Source organism: Erithacus rubecula (genome assembly GCF_903797595.1).
Source record: "Erithacus rubecula genome assembly, chromosome: 4".
Taxonomy (NCBI): Eukaryota; Metazoa; Chordata; class Aves; order Passeriformes; family Muscicapidae; genus Erithacus; species Erithacus rubecula.
The window spans coordinates 6,520,585-6,542,172 of record NC_136686.1 but is presented as its reverse complement, the minus strand read 5'-3'; the positions used below and the strand labels follow the sequence as shown (position 1 = coordinate 6,542,172).

At 39.5% G+C, this 21,588-nt stretch overlaps 1 protein-coding gene across 15 annotated transcripts in view; it reads left to right on the top strand.

Annotated features, from left to right (window-relative positions):
* The first annotated feature begins 1,744 nt into the window (after positions 1 to 1,744).
* The window catches only part of ABCC9 (ATP binding cassette subfamily C member 9), a 69,055-nt gene continuing 49,211 nt past the window's right edge, over positions 1,745 to 21,588 (top strand). For 7 of the 15 annotated variants that reach the window (XM_079302999.1, XM_079302997.1, XM_079303008.1 and 4 more), the window contains exons 1-8: positions 1,819 to 1,929; positions 8,394 to 8,497; positions 10,002 to 10,167; positions 13,238 to 13,379; positions 13,744 to 13,865; positions 14,750 to 14,916; positions 15,179 to 15,421; positions 19,443 to 19,637. In XM_079302999.1, coding sequence (XP_079159125.1) covers positions 10,023 to 10,167; positions 13,238 to 13,379; positions 13,744 to 13,865; positions 14,750 to 14,916; positions 15,179 to 15,421; positions 19,443 to 19,637 — 1,014 coding nt within the window. In that variant the 5' untranslated portion in view covers positions 1,819 to 1,929; positions 8,394 to 8,497; positions 10,002 to 10,022. Of the gene's footprint in view, positions 1,930 to 3,303; positions 3,348 to 8,393; positions 8,498 to 10,001; positions 10,168 to 13,237; positions 13,380 to 13,743; positions 13,866 to 14,749; positions 14,917 to 15,178; positions 15,422 to 19,442; positions 19,638 to 21,588 lie in introns of all 15 variants that reach the window. The other 8 variants (XM_079303000.1, XM_079303003.1, XM_079303006.1 and 5 more) reach the window with 7 other exon arrangements.

Sequence of the window (21,588 nt, the reverse complement as noted above, 5' to 3'; positions counted from 1 at the left end):
GCTGATTCTTCTGACATTTCAGAGCTTTTCATTTTTCCTAATACTTTTAAAATGCATTTCAAAACACTTTAGCTTGTCATGTAGAGAAATGAAAGTGCCCCATTTAGAAACAGCAAAATGAAACGTGCTGGCTGATTCCATGTTCATTTTACCTGATTTTTTTCCTTCCTTTTTAACCAATTTTGTAGAAAAGACAGAACTGAGTAACAATGAACTAAATATTCATGTTTTGGTGAAGAAAATTGTGGCCATAAATGTTACACAGTTCTGTCAGGAACTAAATGTATTTTCAAAAATATTGCATGACAATGCTATTTCAGATGATTTGATGGGTTAAAACTTTTTTTATTTTAAAAAAAATCTTCTTTAACAAACAGAAATATATGGCAGAACTCAGAGACCCCTAATCTGTAATCTTTTTTTTTCTAAAACATTTCATGAAAAGGGAAGAAATAAAAGGAAAAAGAAAGTAATCATAAGTCAAAGATTTCATGTGCCTTGGAGAACTGATGTGGTCTGTCTAAGCTGTGTTGATATTTCAAATCAATGGGAGATAACAAAATATACTAATTATCTCTAGCTCTGAGGTTTCTGATTTCTTATTCCTACAAGAGTGAGGTTTGAAACATCAGAGAAAAAGGAGCAGTCTGGGTTTGCCAAGGTTTTGATAAGACCTGCAGTGTTTGCTCTCAGCTATTCAAATCCATTCTCAGCTCAGCATTCTCTGTAACTCCATTAATGGAAACATGGAAACATTTTTGACCTCAACCCCTTGGAAACCATTTGTTCTCTAATGATCTAGATGCAATCCCTGGATTCTGCAGGGTCTAAGCAGAATTCTGTCCCAAGGCCCTCCAGCTCTAGTACCAAATGACTGAACAGGACAATCCCTGTCTGGATGATCCTTGTGTGTCCCTTCCAGCTCAGGCTATTCTGTGATTCCAAAACCACCCTGCACTGCCACATGTCCTGTGCTGCACCACAAGTCCCAGATCTTTGCAATTTATGGCCTCAAGTTGTAGGGCTCAAGTGAAACTGTCACGGTGGAAAAATCCAAATATTGGTTCATCTTTGTTTGATGGCACTGTGAGAAAATGAGCAAACAAACCAACTGGCCACATGTGGGGTCTCTTGGGACTCCTTTACCTCTAAGTAAACATATACAATGGATTTTGCAACTAAAAAATGTTATCCCACGTAAATAAGGGCTATTGTATTGAAAACTATATTCCTAGTACAAACATCAAATTAGTTTAGAATTTTATTTCAAGTATTAAAAACGCCATTTCACAAGAAGCAGACCTGTGTGGTCAAAAAGTGACATTTGGTCTCTGTTTTAGGCAGAAGTGCTGGAGGGACTTAGGTAAGCGAGTAAAGTAAAATATCTGAGTAGACTTTTCTGCTTAATATGGTGGAAGACATGCAAAATCATCTTGTCAAATTCTAATTATCCAAGATTAATTACAAAGGAATCAAAAGCTGAATCTCTGCAAGCCTGCCAAAAGTTAGACTACCTCATCTATAAATCAATTACTTCACAATAGCCATCTGCTAATAGTCCATGTGCTGCAATGCAGCTTCTTGGAATCTTACTGCTCCAGAGAGGGAAAAATGAAAATAAAAGCAAGCAGAAGAAATCCCAGGGGACGGTAGCTTCAGGAGGCAAAAAATTGGTGCTTTTTGCTTGCCTGTCTCTTCCCAGTTTCCTGCCCCCTTCAGCGTATGAGCAAGGCAAGAAGAGTTTGTGCACTTTGGAAACTCGATAGGAGGCAGCAGCTGATCTTCCCATCACCAGCCTAAAAATAATCCACTCCAGGGCTTGGAGCGGCTTCACTAAGTGGAGGAAAATCCTGCCATCGGGATGATATTGATCACATAGCACAACCGAGTGACACTTTGGGTTGGTATTTTGGGGTTGTGTTTACAAAGGTAAGCTGCAGAGTTTGATCTAACATTCAGCAACCAAACGGGGCATGCGATGACCCTCCCCCCATTATCTCCCACTAACCACCTCCTCCTCCTCCTTCCCTTTATATCTGTGGGACAGGGCTGCTCCTCGTTCTTTCCTGGGATTACAACTCCAATCTCTTTTTCCTTTTCCATTCGCAGGCATTCTCAGCCTTTACCGTCCCCTCCTGCTGATGTTTTCTTTGCTGCTGTTCACAGGGTTATGTTTCTTTTTTTAAACTGTCCTGTCTTGGCAATGTGAAGTCGAAGGTTTTACAGCAGGCAGCGTAGCACGCTGGTGTTGGGGATCGCATTGTGTGGAGAAGCTTTCCAAAAAAGAAAGAAAAAAAAAAAAAAAAAAAAAAAAGCGATGCCTTTAGATGTGTGAGACCACTGCAGATGTTTGTGTGAAATGCTTTGCAGTGCCAACAGCCTGTTTAGCACCACTGCCGTTGTGATTTTCCCTGTGTTTGGAGCCTGATCCAGAAGGCTCCCGAAGTCAATGAGATTCTTTGCATTGACTTCAGCACCGTTTGGATCAGGCTGTGGCGCACGGCAGTTAGCGCTGCGAATGCTGACAAGCACCAGAGGTAATTCATCATCCTGAGGCCCAGGGCAGCTGGGACCGTGCTTAGCAAGGAAGAGGGGTCTGTGGAGCATAGGTGGTCACAGCTTAAATAAGGAATAAAAAGAAAGTTGTGTTTTGTACCGGGTCATTTTTGATGAAATAGATTTGAAGGGCACAGTGTTTTCTGCCGCTGCCTCAGCAGAGCTCTTTGCAAGGCTGTCGATGACATAGGTTGGGTGAGAGTGCTTTTAGGAAAGTAAGAAGAGCAAACTAGAAAGGTTAAACCTAGAAAGCAAAAGGAAACAGAGCACTAACCTAATATCTGTGGAAAACCTCAGACTTAGGCCTTCAATTCAAAGCTATAAATTAACCATTTGTCCTTAGTTAAAATTTACTATGGAAAATTTACTATGGAAAAGTCTGTAAGGAAAGACTTTTGTGATTTATTCAGAAGATAAGAACTAAGTACTTTTGTAAAACTCAGAGTATTTTCTTCATCCTGCACCTATATGCATACACATATGTATATACATACATGTTTATATGTATATATGGGCATATAATGCACAGTATATATAAGACGAAAATGAAATTTAATCTGAACTGAGACACAAGTACGCTCTGTAAACAGATATATTTCAATTAGGAAGTGCAACTATCAATCTATATCTATATTTTTTTTTTTTAAGTATGGACAACAGAACTACTGCAATAAATATTTTCAAAATATTCTTATTCCCCCAAACAAGCTCCACCTGAGGAGTGTACTTATACTCTTTTTTTTGTAGTCATAAGTACCTTGCAGAGCATGACGATCAGAGTGATAATTCAGGTAAGATGAAACTCTTGAATATGAAGATTTTTAAGTCCACTTTAAGAGACCCTTAAGGTAGTTAAAATGTCTTAAATTAGGATTCTTATAGTTTTGTACTTGGTGAGGATGTTCTCATAATTTTAATGGAAATTTAGCTTATCTACCATTTTCCCATTGTCTTCTTCAGAATTGCTTATGGAAAATATATCTCATGAACTGGCTTAGTGCCCTGAGAATCCCCATTTATGCTTGTTAAAATGAGATTTGTGAGTGTTTAGGTTCAGTGTTTTGTCATTTCCATGTTTACAACTTTGACCTATTTTCTTTCTTCCCAAAACTTCTCTCCTCTTCACAGTGAATGTTTGTTCATGAATGACTTTTGTGCTGTTTTCTGTTTATTCTCTTATGACTATGTCTGTCCACCTTAGCCTAAAACCAGGAAGTCTCAACTTGCCAGTAATGGAGATCTTAGCATAAAAATTTAAATGCTTAAAGGAGATGAGGGTTTTTTTGGCTATTTCATTGAAGGATGAACTGCTGTTCAGATAGTTCACATCCTCATTAAAGTAAACCAACAGGGAATCAGATTCCCAAATGATGCAAAGGAGAGCTGAAATTTGCCTTCCACTGGTACCAACATGGGCCCATCCTCCTGATTGTTCTTTCCATTCCCCTCCTCTGTGGAGTTTGGCTGATGGCTTTAGCTCACACTGACTATTCAGCACAGGTCAGTCTCAAAGAGAAGAGGAAAAAAACACCTCTGAAAATCTCTGATGAGTTGTAGAGTTCATAAAGACAGAAGCTAAAGGGGTAATTTGACAGTAACTAAGACAGACAAAGGCCTTCCAGCCTACCAGTGTTAAAAAATTACCTGGCACTTGGCACTCCTGCTGGGTTTCTGAATGTAGCTGGTGTCCTCAGATGGCACATGCTTGTTATCAGGTGATCTTTGTCCCATTACTACATTTCCATGTCTGAAATTATAGATTAAACCTAGGCTTGCTTGGTAACTTTTTATAATGTGTAACATTCCTGCTATAATTCACTGTGAAGCAAATTGTGATGTGCCCACATAGGTGCAATTACCCCAGCATAACTTGTTGGCCTACTGTATTCAACAGCAAGTGAAACTTTCTCTGGGAAATCCATTTTTTGTAATGACTATGAACAACATTGTTTTTTAAAATGAGTTTATGAGCACTTCAACAGTTACTCTGAATGGCTTCTGCTACCTGATGAGAAGTAGTGTTCATGGCTGTGGATGAGCAACAAATTTCAAAATAACTTGCTACCCCTTTGTCTGTTTTCTCCAGAATATTCACTTTTAGGTTACACAATTTCTTTTTTCAATGTGGCAGTTAGACTTGCTCCCATTTTGTTCAGATATTGTTCCAGTCACAGTCATCTTCCTATAGAGAAGCTTTCAGGTCAAAAAATTCCAACCTGAGTATGAGCTTAGAGAAAAGGTCGATCCATAAGGGAAGAAGAGGCCTTTGCTTTCCAGTGCCTCTCCTTCCTTTACCCACAGATAAAGTTTTGCTAAGAGGCTGGTGGACATTTCTCCACTGATATGTCCTTGAGACAGTCCTGCATGAGCCAGGGAACTGAAGTAGGGCAGCTGCAGCAGTTCAGCCCTGATGCTGAGCTTGATGTGAGCAGGGGTTGTCTTGGGAACAGCACCCCAGTGATTAGGACTGTTAATTGTGAGACTGAACTGTGTTTGTGTGGCTCTCTACTGGACTGTGAGCCCACAGCAAGGCAGGCAGACTGCTGAGGGTGATAAACCCACCTGGCTTTGCTGCTTAATTCACCTGTGTACCCTTCCAGGCAGTGCTGTTTCCAGTGTTCCCAAGGAAGGGTCCTGGCAGGTGTAGGAGGGCAGCTGCTGCTGTGCAATGCAATAATCTCTCTGAGATGGAGGATTAAAGGCTTTAATCTCTTCCATCCCTGTTACAACAGAAATATCTTTGAATTTCTCCCCCTGTGGCTCTGCAGCCACAGTTTTACCTCCTTGCTCTCTCCCCACATACTTACTGTGGCCTAAAAGCTCTGTCTCCTCATCTTTGGGAAGGAGAAAATGACCCTTGGCCACAGGGTGGGAAAACTTGAGTCAGCTCTGTATTCTGATTTGTTTAGGTCAAATTCAAAGACCTTCAGCATTACAGGTTTTGCTTCTCTGTGATCAACATTCTGTCATTCTTTTGTGGGAAAAACAGAATAAATATTCAGTGTATTTAGTGTATTTGCATAGTGTGGAGGGAAACAAACTGCACTTCCTCACATGAGCAAGATACCTGTTTTTCCCTCTCTACAGATGTAGTGCTGACTGAAGCCCTGTATTTGCCTACTAGAAGAGTAAAAGCCAAGGGAAGAATAATTTAATAGTTTAATTTTTATTCAGAGAAACAAATTTGATCAGTAGTCAGTCATAGAAATGTTCCATCTTCCTTTCCTACTGCATTTTCCAATGAGTTACAATAGTAAGCACAACAGCAATTCTTCACTTCTTAATGTTTTGGCTTTGTTGGGCTTTTGTTTTGTTTTGTTGGGGTATTTTCGGTGGTATTTTTTTATTTTTAATTTATTGGTCTTAATTTTCATATTTTAATTTAATTCCATGAAATCTTATGGTTGTACAGAAAGAAGGGAATGGTGTACTCATTGAAAGCCAGTGTAGCTGAGGCCTTTTAAAACTCTTTAGAATTCTTAGAATTATTAAAGATCTCTTTAACTTTAACTTGCAATACTGAAATACTGTTAAAATGCAACCTTGATTATTTAATTAGTGTGAAGCTTACATTGTTTGCTGCCCTAAAAATGTGTCCTTCTGTAGCTACACTGAGTTTTCCAAGGATGGGATCTGAGCATGGGCACAAGAAATTTTGCCATTATATTGTCATATTTTTATTTGAAAAAGATTGAAGGCTGCACTGTTTTCTTGAATGAGAGACTGCATCTGAAAACTTGTCATGGTCCAACCCCTGTTATTTTTAGTTGAGCTGCAAAAGTATTGTTGAAAAATGCCCTGTACTGTCTAGAGAAATTAAGGATTTGTTCATCTACCCTAGGGGCTTTTCTTTCTGTCCTCCTTTGGAGAAGAACACAACTTGTTAGACTTTGAGGTAATGAAAATGAAATTCTGGGGGGATGCCCTGATACTGCAGAAAGTAATGGCTAATTTCAGCTTCAAACCAAAGGGCACTGACTGTAAATGCAAAGCATCCTCCCTTTGATATCAGCAAAACTTCATCCACTGTATTTCCCTTATCTAGGAAACTTGAGCCAAGAGGTAGGAAGTACATTACATGTTTTATTCCAGGGGGTGATGGATCTGTGCATCTCTCCAGCTCCAGAGTCTCCTCTGTATCTAAGTTTTCCAAAAACCAGAGCAAGGTCCAGCAGTTTGAGACACAAAACTGTGGAGGGTGTGTGAGATCTGCCTTCAGAACCAGAAATGGATGGGAAGGGAAGGATGGAGTGGTTCCTGTCTCCCCACAAGGCACACTGGAGATGACATTATTTCTCTCTTTATTAGAGCTCTAAGGTAGTTCAGGGTGTTTTCATACACCTTTCTTGAAGATCCAGAGAACTGCCAGCAGCAGAAGGTGTTATGAAATTTGGAATATGCCGACAGATGCAGAACATGAGTCCTCCACTTCCAGCCACAGCTCGTTCCCAGACAGTGGAGATGGAAAAATGGGTGGAAGGAGGGAAGAGAGGAAGGAAGGATCACAGGACTATTAATGCTTCCACAGTTCTTATCTCCTCTATTCCCTAGCAGTGCCAAACTGTACTGGATATGAGTCCTGAACTGCTAAACAGGGAAGTTTATTTGGCAATTTATGACACCAAAGTTGCATTGGGACAGCACAGCATCACAGCACTGATCAGAAGATTTTTATAGATTTTAAGCCTGTGGATGTTGAATGAGCATGGTCGCTGGATAAACTGATTCATGATGAAGCTTTCTGATCAAAAATCTTAGAAATTTAGTGTCAATTATCCTATCTCATTTCATTTGCCATACAAGCTTTTTTATTTTCTGGGAATTTTTACAAACTAACCAACCTAGGCTTGATTTTTCTCTTTTAAGAGTAGGCAATGAAAGCCTAGTTCACTTTTTTTTTTTTAATTAACAGAAATATTGTAAATAGACTGTGCTTACCTTCTCTTGAAAAATATCACCTGTATCCTGGGCACTGTCTCTATATATATTAACTAGTAGGACCAGGCTATTTTCTCAGTCCTGGCAATGCTCAAAGGACAATTGATTTTACGTGTGTTACTGGACATACTCCATCACAAAACTAGGCACAGATTCTTGAGAAAATTCAGATGGGATTCCTCAAAGATGCATCTTGCACTAGAGGTTTTAGCAACTATTGTTTGAGGTGTGATAGGAAACCTCTGCAAAATGATGGTGGTCTTTATTTGGGAGAAAACACTTTTTCTGCAGTTAATAGTCCTTCACTTGAACATTTGCTGCCTCCATTCTATTTTCCTCCTAAAAAAATAGGAAAAAAACCCAACAGTTTCTTTAGCTTCCCTTGGATGTGGTTTTCATTCTTTCTCCCAGATTGATTTTTGACTAGAAGCCAAAAGCTACACAGGGAGTCAATGATTGAGTGCTCATCTGAACCCAGGATTCTCCTGCCTTTCAGTACCAGTGCAACCACTAGACCACAACAGCATCTTGTGCTGGTTCAGAAGAGAGTCATCCTTGTGGGAAAGGGAGGAAAATTCCCAGAAGAACTCCCTTGGACTTCTGACCTTCGATAAAAATGAGGAAACAGCACTTCTGATTTTCAAGAGATTACCATTACCATTATGTTTCCCTTAAAGAAGACATGTCAAGCTTTCACAAATTAAACCCAAACAACCTCTGTGTAGTTTTTTTTAAAGTTCCTTATTTGTTTTGCTAATAACTCCTTGATATATTCAGACAGATCCCACATTAACAGAAAGTTTATTCTTTGTTACTAGCCTTATGCATTTATGAATTTGTTTTGGTAGAAAAATAAAAATTATAGAATGATAGAGGTCATATCACTCTATTCATTATAGAGAATGGGCCAAAATCTCCATCAAATTGTGTTACAGCACATGGACTGTTAGCAGATGGTGGGTACTGGAGTCTGAGTCGGTTGACCCTCAGCTTTTGCCTCACAGTGAGTACATGAATGCAAATTATGCCTAACTGCTGGTAAATCTCAGCCATAAACTGCTGATATATTTGGGAAAGGTAGCAGATTTATCACACTCTTTCCAAAGAAACTCCTCTTTGCTGATGTGTTTCAATAGGGGCTGTGCTTTTCAGACCCAAAAAGAGCTTGGTTAAAAGCTAATGGGGATTTAGCAGAAGTTCAAAATGCTTCTTTGAATTCTGTGTTTGTGTGAAGATCTGCATGTTTATTCTGTCTCCAAGGGACTACTTGTGTAGTTTATGCTTACCTTGTTATGATTACCTTGTTTAAACTTCAGAACTAATCTGAACTATTTGAGGAAAGAAGGAAACCTTTTTCTCCCCATTCATCTGACTTTTCTTTTTGTTTTTAAGCTGCATTTATGCATTTTCTGCATCCCTATCTTGTTCTGGTTCTGAAAAAACTATGAATGCCAATGTTCTTGCAGACAGATGCTTAACTGGATTAAATATATTCCTTCTATTTTAGAATGTGGAATTTGAGAAAAGAAAAAGGTGTGGATAAATGAGTTTCCACAACTTATTCTACAGCACTATGTTGCTCTGTGTAAGTCTTAAGCAAAGAGATGAGCAAGGAAAGACTTTGTTTGCAGTCCTGTTTAATCTTCTTGTAAAGAAGACTGTAAAAATAAATGATGCACAGGTTGATTTAAGCCAGAACCTGGCCATAACTCTGTGTTGCTTTATGGCCCACACTCTGCAAGCAGGAACACAGGAACTTATCTTGGTGTACAAAGAAAATCTCACAAGAAATCATGGAAGTCAGAGGCTGCTGGGATGAGTCTAAGCACATGTATAAGGGTTTTCAGGATCAAACATAAATGCTGATTTACTGCCTAGGCAATCTTCAGTACCACCTACTTTGGCTAAAAGTTCCTTATTTATCTGTAATGTCTGGTGTGTGTGGCCATTGTTCTATGTGACAATGAAGAAATACAAAGTATCAGTGGCAAAGCTGCCAGATCACAAATACCAAAGGTTCAGAGCTTGCACTGGGAATGCAGTGAAACAAATTGTTGGAGATATTGAACAGACAGTGTTGGCTCACCAAAGAAACGGCAACACACAGGTCAATTTATGTCAATTTGGGTTTTATTATGAGAAATGGAAATGTTAATTTTTCAAATCTTCTATTTTCAAATCTTCTACCTTCTTTATATTCTCACAGAGCTTTTGCAGCATAGTGTTTATGCCTATGAGCATTAGAAGTTACAGCATAATGTATTTAAAAATAGCACTTAAATAATGAATGCAGCTAAATATAAACAATATTACAAAAATATAAATAATACTAATGTCATATCAACACAGCCTTCTAATGTACTTGTATTTGCCTTAGCCAGAATAACTTCCAAAATACAACTGTGTTATTCTCTATGGGTTCTTCAGTGCGCTCCTTCCACGTCTCTTTATTATATTTATTTTGTCTTTAGCACTCTTGGTAGTCAACATTTCTCTCATTTCTGTAGTAGCCAGACCCTCCAGAAGAGATGAGACTCGCCTTTTGTGGCAATGACAATGCCTCAGCCTACAACATCAGTGCTGGTGTCCTCAGGAACGTCTGCTTTGTGGATGCCCTCAACCTGGTCCCTCATGTCTTCCTGCTGTTTATCACCTTCCCAATTTTGTTCATTGGTGAGTTATTCCCTGGAGCTCTGCCATCCTACAAGCACTCGAGTGTGTGTTTATACTCAGTCATGTTTGCATGGGCTTGGTGAAACCATTGGATGCTTTGGATTTATGAATTCTGGAAAAGAAGAGGCAGAATGGCTTTACCCAGAGGATGTGAGACCAACCTGCTGAAATGTGGGAATTTTAGATGTAAATCTGAGCTAATCAGCAGGAAGAGATGGATGAGAACCAGAGAAGTCAGATCCAAATGCTATGAAGCTTCTCTTCACATTCGAAATTGGCAACTTGCAACCTCTGTTATTATTAGATATTAGAAGACCTAGAGTAGTGGGTCTGAGTTACCTTGAAGCCACATGAATTACATAGAATATCCAAAATGTTCACCTTGGATCTAAGGCTGGGACAGGTGTAGTAAATATTTCAAATAGAATAATTTCTTCTTTTGCCAACATTTGCGAACAAAAGTAGAGCAGAGATAACAGAGATAATTTTTTTTCCAAACAGGAATAAAAAATAAGAAATGATAAATCACTCCTGAGGCATTTAGGACAGTGGAGGGGCTCTAACTCACATAGTCTTGTGAAAAACCCCATTTATGCTAGTACTAATGATAATTTTTTCTACAGTTGTGTTTTTATCCCAGTGAATTTAGAGTGGTGAAATAAATACAATTTAATACTTTTACAGATAGGTCAAACAGTGGCATTCTAACTGATCATAAGAGATTAAGAGACTTGAATTACCATAAAAAATATTAGTGAAAATATTCTCTCAACAACTGCATGAGAAATGCCATGTCAGTTCTCCCATGTTACCTTCCTGGTGTTGCATGTGTAGATGGTAATGCATTTCTTCCACAAGGAAGATTTGAATTTAGGACTGTATTTGAATATGAGATTTAAGGGCTTTTATCATGCAAAAAGACTCCAAAGCAGTTGAATAAAATGCTACAGGAATCTGTGGGCTAAGACACTCTGTACCTAACTGTGACATGATCCAGTGACTAAAAACTAAATAAATAATTAGCAAGAGAATAAGAAACAAATTCTAACAAATTATAAAGACTAGAAAGAAACCTCAGGGTTATGGAAACTCTCTCTAACAGTGCTGGATTTTTACCTCAGTGCTGGCTTTTCCTTTGAGGTGAGATGCAAACTGTCCTTGAGGTACAAGGCTTTGTTCAGAAGTATTTGATAAAAGTACAATGTGAGGTCTGAGGGCAGAGAAAATATTTTAGAACACTCTAACATCAAGTGCTGCTTTGATTTTTTTAGAGTTATTAGCCAAATAATTTTGAAATAGTATTGCAGCTGCTGAAAATTCCCTCTATTTGGTAACAATCTTAGGAAAAATATAATATTTTAAATTGCATGTTATTTATGTAAGTATGTAATTATTTTTTTCTATTTTGTATGTTAATTATCAGGGCAAATAGTTGTTGAACAGAGCATTAAAAACTAACTGGAGTCCATGGTATAGACTGACTCCAAACCAGAAATTTGGTGATGAGCTGTGTTTGTGCAGATGTGTGGGCAAAGGAAAAATGAAAAGCAGCTTGGGGAGAGACAAAGACAGGAGCAAGGTCAAAGAAAACCACATTAGATTAGGAAAGCCTTAGAGAACTATAGAAAATGCTTGAGATAGCTATGGAGAAGAGAGAATAATTTGCTCTTGCAGTATTTTGTGTCTTAAACAAGGATGAAATGGTGGCATGCTTACAGTTTGCAAGCATGAATAAACTTAGGGTTTGGTTTATGTGTTCCTGAGCCACCGGATGAGCCTGTGAGCCCGATGAGGTGCTGTGCCCTTGTTAAAAACACATCCTGGCTTTTAAACCCATCAGAGGGGATCCTGCCTGGAAAGGGCAGGTGACACAGGAGGTGATGCCATTATTATAAATGAGAAACAAAGTCTCCATATTCAGCAAAATTGGATTGGTTTATTTTATATAGACAGAGCAAGCAGCGCTGGGGAAAATGTGAGGGATCACCGCCCACTCCACGCTCCACCAAACCTGGTCTGCAGCTCCCTTTTTATAGGATGGTTTTCCTTGTAGTAATCAATAATTGTTATTGTTTTGTTGTACTAATTCTGCAAGTTAAGCAGTGGTGGTGAAAGAAACTTCCAAACTTCTGTGGGACAGCTTTGGGACAACTGGTCATGTAACCATCTGGTCTTGGTAGATAAAAAACAGAAGTGGGAAGTCTGATCTTTAGCAGAGTTTGTGATTGATCACACAAAGGCAAGAAATCAGATTCTGCAAAAAAACCTTTCAGACTTTTGGAAAACCCTTTTTTTTTCTTTTACAAACTGGTATACACACTATTCATAACAGGGGGAATTAAACAGAGTGGGTTTAATCATATATTTCCCTTTATCTTTTCTTAAGTATTCTGGTTTATACAAACTCCAAAACTTCTATGATTAACACGAATCATTTATCAATTACCACACCATGGAAATAGGCTTCCAGTTTAATTAGTTGATTAATTAGAGTCCTGGCGCCGTATGGGAGCTGTGCAGGGCCTGCGAGGCCTGAGGGAGGGAAGCTGTGATCACCCCTCAGCCTCCACACAGACTGTGCTCCCAAACAGGCCTGAAACAGATAATAAATGTTTCAGTGTTTCAAATGTTTACTTGTTTCAAGTAAATGCATCTCTCCAAGGCCTTATTTGAGGATGCAGCTTTTGTATCAGTTGGGAATTTTTCCTGTTGTTGTCTGTGACTGTGAAAGATGTGAGGACTCTGTCACTTCAGATCGGTCAGTCCATGCTGTCTGAGGGTGTCACTTGGGGTGGTTTTATTGTTGTTGTTTTCTTATCGTTTTTCTTGGCCAGGAACAACTTTTCCTTGATTGCAATTTGGAAAAAGTGTTGTCTCATTGTCTTCAGGGCTTGATTTAAATTACAAGGCAGCTGAGACACACCTGGCTCATCTTTTTAATATCAACATCCCCTGTAGTCTGTAGGGGGGTTGTATCAATTGCATATAATGTGGCTCAGAAAACTGATAACCAGATCAATCACTGATTTGCTGTGTGATAACCTTTGTCTTTCCTTGCCATCATTCCCAGGCTGGGGAAGCCAGAGCTCCAAAGTGCAGATTCACCACAATACCTGGCTGCACTTCCCCGGGCACAACCTGCGGTGGATCCTGACCTTCACCCTGCTGTTCGTGCACGTGTGTGAAATAGCAGAGGGCATTGTGTCTGACACGTAAGTGGCAGAGTTTGGTGGATAACCATGCTAATTGCATTTGTTAATGAACAGTGTTAATGTCTAATGGGCTGGCTAGTGATGCATGAGGAGGGTTTTCCCCATAAAATTCACAGAATCTTTTCATGAACTGTCTAGGTTTTAGTGGGATGAAGGTGAAGCTGTTCTTTGCATTTCTTCTTCTCTCAAGCTGTAATGGCAAGCAAATATTGATCAGAGTCAAGCACTCATGAAGACAAAAATCTTTTCATCTCTAGGAAATTGTTGTTTGTCCTCTTCAATAGATTAGTAGAACACCTATACTTTCACACAATGGTGAAAGAAAGGCACCAAAATCACTAATTTATACCTTATTTATTATCAGGCAAATGAAATCTCGCCATCTGCATCTCTTCCTACCAGCTATAATGGGATTTGTGGCTGCCACTGTATCCATAGTCTATTACCATAATATTGAAACATCCAACTTTCCAAAGTTACTGCTGGGTAAGTCTAAGTCTGATATTTATGTACTCTTAAAAATCCCAGTAATTTAGCCAAAGTCAGCTTGTGTAGGTTGAGAAAGATGGTGGAATGTGTGAGAATATTAAAACAGAGAGGAATAGCTCTCTGATCTTGCAGCTGGTAGTCTCATAGGAATTACTGCACCTTTCATAAGGTACACACTGACAACTATTTTTAAAATTATTATGAAAGAGAAACCCTTGCATGCCTTTTGCATTTCTATAACGAGTTTTTTTAACACTGCTGAGGAAAAACTTGTCTTCATTCAAAAGGGCTATTTCAAAAGGCCACTTTGAATAGTGATCTGATAGTAATCTGACCACAAACTCTCCTGTGCAGATGCTGCTCTTTTTTTGCAGCTGATTCTGAGATGATCCCATCTGCTCTCTCAGTCAGGAGATGGTCAGACCAGACATTGCAGAATAATGTTCCATACAAGTATATTGTCCAAATTGCCTGCAGTTGAACCATCTGAACAAGCCCCTGACAGATACCAGTCAGGATGCAGGATAAGACTAAATTCCATCAATTCTTTTTCAAAATGAGCACATTTCTATATTCTCACTTGGGATGCATCCTGCTTTTTCTAGGAGGCAATATGACTTTTGTTAAGTTTTGTGCCTTTTCCTTCACTTGAATAACAAAGTTCCCCTTCAGATTAAGTCCCCTTCAGTGGATTTTCATACCTGAGTGAAGATCTGCCATTGTGGATCTGTTTGAAGGGTTATGGCTCAGGAAAGAAAACAGTGGCAGGTGACATCGAGGATCACTGTGCCTGCATTGTATCAATCTGTGGAAGCTAAACTTCTGTAGGTACACTTATTTATTAATTATTTCTAAACTATGCATGTGCACCTGTTCTGCAGCCCTGTTCCTTTACTGGATAATGGCCTTTGTCACCAAAACCATCAAGCTTGTCAGATACTGCCAGGATGGGGTGCCCTTTTCTCAGCTGCGTTTCTGCATCACTGGAATCATGGTCATCCTCTATGGGCTGCTGATGGCTGTGGAGATCAATGTCATCCGAGTCAGGGTATGTGGCTTCTTCCTCAGGATCTGGAAAAATATCAGTGGTACCATGGGGCTGAAGATGGTTCCTTAATCCCAGGAACTCTGGCTTGTGTCAAGTTTAAATCTTTTTAAATGACTACTGATTTCCACAGAATTAACCAAACCTTTATGGCTAAGCCAAACTTGGGCCTGAAACTGTGGTTGTCTTGCACATTGTTTTTGCTAAAAAATTACTATCAATAGCTAATTTCTGAGCCCATGTTTGTCTGTTTTCTCCTCTGCAGAGGTATGTGTTTTTCATGAATCCTCAGAAAGTAAAGCCTCCAGAGGATCTGCAGGATCTGGGGGTGAGGTTCCTGCAGCCATTTGTCAATTTGCTCTCAAAGGCAACTTACTGGTGGATGAACACTCTCATTATTTCTGCTCACAAGAAACCTGTGGACCTGAAGGCCATTGGGAAACTCCCAATTGCAATGAGAGCACTGACAAATTATGTCTGTCTCAAAGAAGCCTATGAGGAACAAAAGGTAATAACAGGTGTTCGTGTCACCGTTCAGCCTTAGAAAGACAAAGTGTCAGTTTGAATTTCTTCAGCTTTCATGAAATCCTAGTTTTAGGAATTTTTGAACTTAGAACTGTTTGTTCCAAGGTGAAACACTGGTGTAGGAAATTACAACCCAATAGTCACTGTTTGGTTTTAAGTGAATTTATAGCAGGAGAAAGTTGCCAAACTGAGTGCAACTGGAAACTAAAACCACAACGGAATGATCACTTGCCAGATTTTAATAATGGAAGATTTGTTTAAATCTTAGCTACTTATGAAACTGGAAGATATTCTGTCCATAGTTTTCAGCTGGAAACACTCATCTTCCCCCCCTTTTTTTTTTTTTTCTTAGACAGAGAAATAACCAAAACCACACATCGAGAGTAGCCAAAACACTGGTGTCTTAGCAGTGATTTAATCACCAATCCCAAACACAGAACCATACAGGCTGTGGTGAAGAAGATTAACTCCATCCCATCCAGACCCAGAACAGAAAGCATGGTTGGGAAAACTCACTGGGTAGGGCAGGATTTTCCAGGGTAACTTCTGGATGCATTTAGGCAGCTCTTTCCTCCCAGCTGCTAATGGAGCTGCAGGCTTCTTTCTGTGCTCTCTGAGATGAAACAATTATCAGTACAATTATTTGTATTTTAACAGATATAGGTTGCTTCTCTTTCCTTCTGAAGTTGAGGATTACAGAGACCAGAGATCAAGATCTTTCTGCTTTAGTCAGAAAGCAGCTGAGGTTTTGGAGCTGAGCTTTTCACAGCAGCCTGGGAGAGGTACATCCCTTAGACCAGTCCCTTAAGGTGCCCAAACCCTACTTAAGGAGGCCAAAGAGGAATATGCACTTACTTGGCCCAAGGACCTGAGTCTGTGCCATTTTTGATGACAGGCATGACTGCTGGGTGCCAACATTTGTCTGTAACTCATTCACATCTGCAGGTACTATCAGTGGCTGCACAAAAATGCAGTTCAGATGCCAAAAAGGCAAGTTAAATGTGCATTTCTCATGTGCATGAGCACAAACTTTCAGCATGTAGCTTCCCTCAGTGTATGTCATGAACATATAAACAAACACTTGCATAAATGTTACACATGCAGTTACACTCACCTACATTTCTGATGCTGCCTTACATCAGATATTTTGTGTTCTGTAGCTGTCTAAAGTCTTGAGATTACCACGGCCTGTAGCACATTTGTGCTACTATTCCAAAACAGGCTGCCACCCTGAAGTAAACTGGTATTTTGTAGATAAAGTTAAAGTAAACTGAGTGGCTAAAGCAAATCCAAGGAGCCAGGCAGTGGGACTCACTGCAGTAATTCCTGTGGAGAAATGAGTTAGCTTCTGCCTGGTTGGGCTAGAAAACAGCCACAGAATTAGGAAAATTCTTCAGACTGGAGTGTGGTCTGCAGTCTGGAGGAGGAGATATGCCCCTGTCTCTGCTACCAAATGTATATCTTACACTAATCTCCTGCAACTGGGGAGGGGAGCCCCACAGCCTCCTCTGGATTACCCCAGCCTGTGTCTGGAGACAGCTGATCTCAGCTGTGCTCCATGGCCCTGCAGAGAGAAAACTCCTGCTCCTTCCCAAACCCTTCTCACACCTTGATGAAAGATGCTGAACATGACCCTGAATACTCTGTATTGTGAAATGCCTTTGAGATAGCTCACATGACATTGTCTTGCTATCTCTTCTGCATGCTATGAAAATGTAAATAATTGTATCAATTCTCACCTAATTCCATTAACCCCCCTAAAAAAAAAAAGTGATCTTCTTTCTGTTGTTGCTTGGCTTTTGTTTCAGTTTCTATTGGAGCAGTCTAGATGTTTCATATCACATATCAGTGCATCATATATCATGCATCCAAAAATAGATTTACTGCATTGATATTACATTTGGCTTACCCCACCAGCCTAAATCCTATATAATTTGTCCTGATGGTCAATAGCAGGCTTTTCTTTTGGGCACTTAATAGAAAAATCAATTTTTAAAGTCAAGGACCATTAGTTTCCTATGTCTGCTATTCATGTGCCACTATGGCTCTTACCTGTTAGGTAAGAAAAGGAGGAATGAAATAGTGTGGACTATCAGTCACAGGGACAGGACACTGCTTTCAGCAACAGGTTTATACTGCCAGCTCCAGAGCTATGGGAACAGTCAGGTTTCCATATTTACTGAGGCAAACCTTATGGGTGACTTGATTTATCAGCAAGCACTGTCTTACTGCCCTTTATTCCAACTGTGGCATGCCCAAGGTAGAGAAAATTACAGGAATTTGAAAGGAAGTTGGCAAAAATAAGGAAAACCTAATCAAGTGGGAAAACTGAAAACAGCAGCCCAGACTGGTTAATTAATACCACAACATTCTATGCAAGCCCATAACACTCAAGGACCATTCTGAAAAATAAATTATGATTAGAAAAAGCTCTTATTTCCTGTTACATGCTTTAGCTAATATGAAGTTCTGATTTAAAAAAAAAAAAAAGAAGAAAAAACAGTGTTCACCAATAAATTAGATAATACTATTTGTATTTTTTCCAATTAAAAGGAAACAAATTTCATATAGTGATGATCAATGCATGAATTGCAGTAACAGTGAAAATGCTTATTAATTTGTTATAGAAATAAAGATTTTTGCCATTTAACAAATTTACTATTAATTGGATGCCCACAATAATATAACAATTTTTTTTCCCCAAAAGATGGCAGCCATTTACCCAATAAATTAGCTTAGGTCCTGTCAAGCTGTTAAAATTATTAATCATTTATTTGAGGAGGGTGATCAAGCTCAAAACCCATTAGGCCACAAATTCAGAGCCTTTTGTCTGGGCAACTCACACAAGGCCCTTGTGCTCTTTCCCTCCTGAGAGGAAGCAGTTTCATTCTCATCCCTTTCTGAAATGGTAGCTCTAATTCAACCCCATGGTGCTTATTTCTCCTTCCTAAGCTCCTTGGCATTGGCCTGGCCTTGTCTCTGGCAGCCAGCTGATCCACCTGCACACTTTTGGCACCATGCATGTAATCCATCTCACTGTGGAAATGGCATAAAAGGGAAAAATTGAGAAAAGAGGAAAATTAAAAAATACATGAGGCAGCCAGGCAGGTTACAGGCACGTCTGCTCTTTGGTGAACTTACTGGGGCAGGGGGTGGTTGTTCCTGGGCTGTGCTTAAAATGTCTCTGTGCATGCTCAAGAGGGCTTGGCTTGGCTTGCAGTTTGCAGGCATCTGTGCTACTTGAGAAGTGACAGATGCTTGTTTAAAGTGTCAAAAGCTGCTGCCTGAAGTGCAAGAAAGCACTCTGCAGAGCACAGCTCTGGTCAGTAAAACCCTTCCTTTGTTAAACTGAAAGGACGTCAGAGATATCAGAACTCCTCTGATTACACAAATCTTTATCTGCTGGTTGGTGTTTTAGCCAAGAGCTGTGATACTGTGTAAATTCACAGAGCTGAAGGCTAGAAAGGACCCCTAATTGATTTAATCTACCTCCCATCCTGGTCTTCTGCTTTCATTTTTTGAGAACAGTTATCATTAATTGATTGAAGTGTGTCACCCTGGAAGGCATCCAAGGGATGGAAAAAATTCCAGGCAAATTAAACAAAACTATATTCTTGTAATTGTAATGTATTTTTCCTGCAATCAGAAGCCTTTACAGCTTGTGAAACCAGGATTACCCATGTGAGAAAGGGCTGAAAGGTCAGACTTTCCCTGAGCACACGTGTGACAAGGAACAATGGCTGCCTGCTGGGATGATAATCTGTTAGCATTCCTGTGTTCACATGCTGGGGAAAGTGGTGGGATATAAAGATGAGAAACCACAGTTACCAATTGGAATTTGCTGTGAAGAATGTCTGAAATCTGTCAATAATTACAACATGTTTGCTGTCTCACCTGGTCCAAACCACTTTTCAGGAAACTTTTGGGCATCCAGACAGGAATGTTGCCATATAAAGCCTGTGAGGCTTCTCTTAATGCACTGTGTACCTGTTTCTGTTTTCCAGAAAAAAGTGGAGGACCATCCCAACAGGAGTCCCTCCATTTGGTTGGCCATGTACAGCGCCTTTGGACGGCCAATCCTGCTCAGCAGCACCTTCCGCTACCTGGCTGACCTGCTGGGCTTTGCTGGGCCACTCTGCATTTCTGGCATTGTCCAGGGCTTCCAGAACACAACCAATAATACAAATAGCACAGAAAAGGTAACCTGGCAATGTGGATTGAAAGGCTCTGGTACTAGTTTTAGAGTCATATGAGGTATTTAAGCTGACTGCATGCTTTGATAGGTGTGTGGTCATCACTGTGATATTTCATGGTGTCTCTCAAGCAAATTGAGTATGTCTGTTGTGAGAGACAGTCAAGTTATAAACCTGAGCAGAGGGAGCCCTGGGTAGGGGTGGAACACAGCTCATGGAGGCTTGCCCCAGCTCCCCAGCCATCTGTCCTGACGGAGTCATCCCAGCAGTTCTGGGAAGAAGGAATTACTTTTTCTGCTCCTCTTCAACTGTGCCTGTTTCTTTCAGGCAGGACACACACTGGTGGTGCCTCAATGATGCATCCAGCCTGGGAATTTTCCTTAATTCCTGTCCATTTGTCAGTTATACTTCACTGGCAGTTTTGAGTTCTCTCAAATCTGCTCTTTTACTGTGAACCTGACAGTAGCCAGTCCCTGTTTGTGACTGTTTGTATTGATGGCTGCTGTGAACTGTGCTGGCACATATTATGAAATTGAAAAGTATCCACTTTAGTCAATGGCGTTCTTGACACTAGAGATGTAGAAGAGATGACTGATAGTGCTCATTTCAAGTTTCACTGAGACTGAACTTTCAGGGATCACCTCTAAATGCTGAGCAAGCCTCTGATACAGAACATTTTTTATCACAAGAAAAAGAATTTATGAGTAACTAATAAGATACAGGTAAAATTATTTTACTGACAGCAGAGAAGAAATGACAGACATTTTCCTGCATTTTTATTCTGATAGAGAAACATCTCCATAGATGTTTTGAAGTGTTTTATCTCTGAATAAGCAGATAGGTATGGAATAATGGAATAACATTTTCCTCTCCAGATAAAGTATTTGACTATCATCACTGTCCAAATATCTTTTTCTTGGCTGCTCACTCCTGACATTAATTTTCTTGACTGATGGTCTCAATTTGGCTTGAGGCTTTCTGTACTGAACAAGATTTTAATTGTACAGCTTATTAAATAAAGCTTTTTATCATCCTTGAACCTACACGTGCTGGATTTGAGCCACACAGTTAAAAGACAAAGTGCATGTTTTGCCTGCAAAAATGTTGGAGTTTTTTGCATGGTGAACAAAGAGTATTTAAACTTGAAAATAATTTTTAGATCTCAGATTTAGGAATCTGTACCTTGTCTGCTTCCTTTATCTTTTGTTCTCTTCAGTGTAGTGGTTTCAGTTGTGACTTCTTTAAGTTTTAATGAGCATTGGCTAAAGGGAAGATTGGAATAATTGGAGATCTTGAAAGCACTTGGCTTGGTGACAGTCACTGTTTCTCTTGGATGCATTTCAGAATATATTTGCCTTTCATTTATGGTTTTTAATAAACTTTCTCTTAGTTGTTCTTGCTATTAAACATTTCTCCTTTAAATTCTTTCTAGTTCCAATTGATGTGAATACATTTAGTTTTATGCTTGTTCTGCCTTAATTCCTGAGAACTCCATATACATTGAAAAAAGGTATCAAAAAATGTCATTTTCTTATTGATATCCCCACTGTGAAAACAGGGAGAATTTAGATGCAACAGAACATTAAGAGAAAAGTTTTCAAGTATATTTATCTCACCATTTATTCACTTAAGCAACCTTTTTTTTCAAGGAGTCTTGGGCAGATGGCTTTCTTTCTTATATTGCCTATACCTGTCATCTCAGAATCAGGCTGGATATTTCAGTAAAATAGGCTTTTTCCTTCTTTTTTTTTTTTTTAACTTCTTTTTTTTCCCCTGTAAGAATTCCAGTACATCCTGCTTCCAGCTGGGTCGGAAATACCAAAGCAACAGTCTTCCTTGGACAAATGTATTTTGGTACATTTGTTTCCTTTTCTGCCTGAAACAGAGCAGAGCAGTGAACACAAAAAGTAGAAAATGAAAACAAAGGGCTTTAAACAAGATTTTTTTTCTCTTCCAT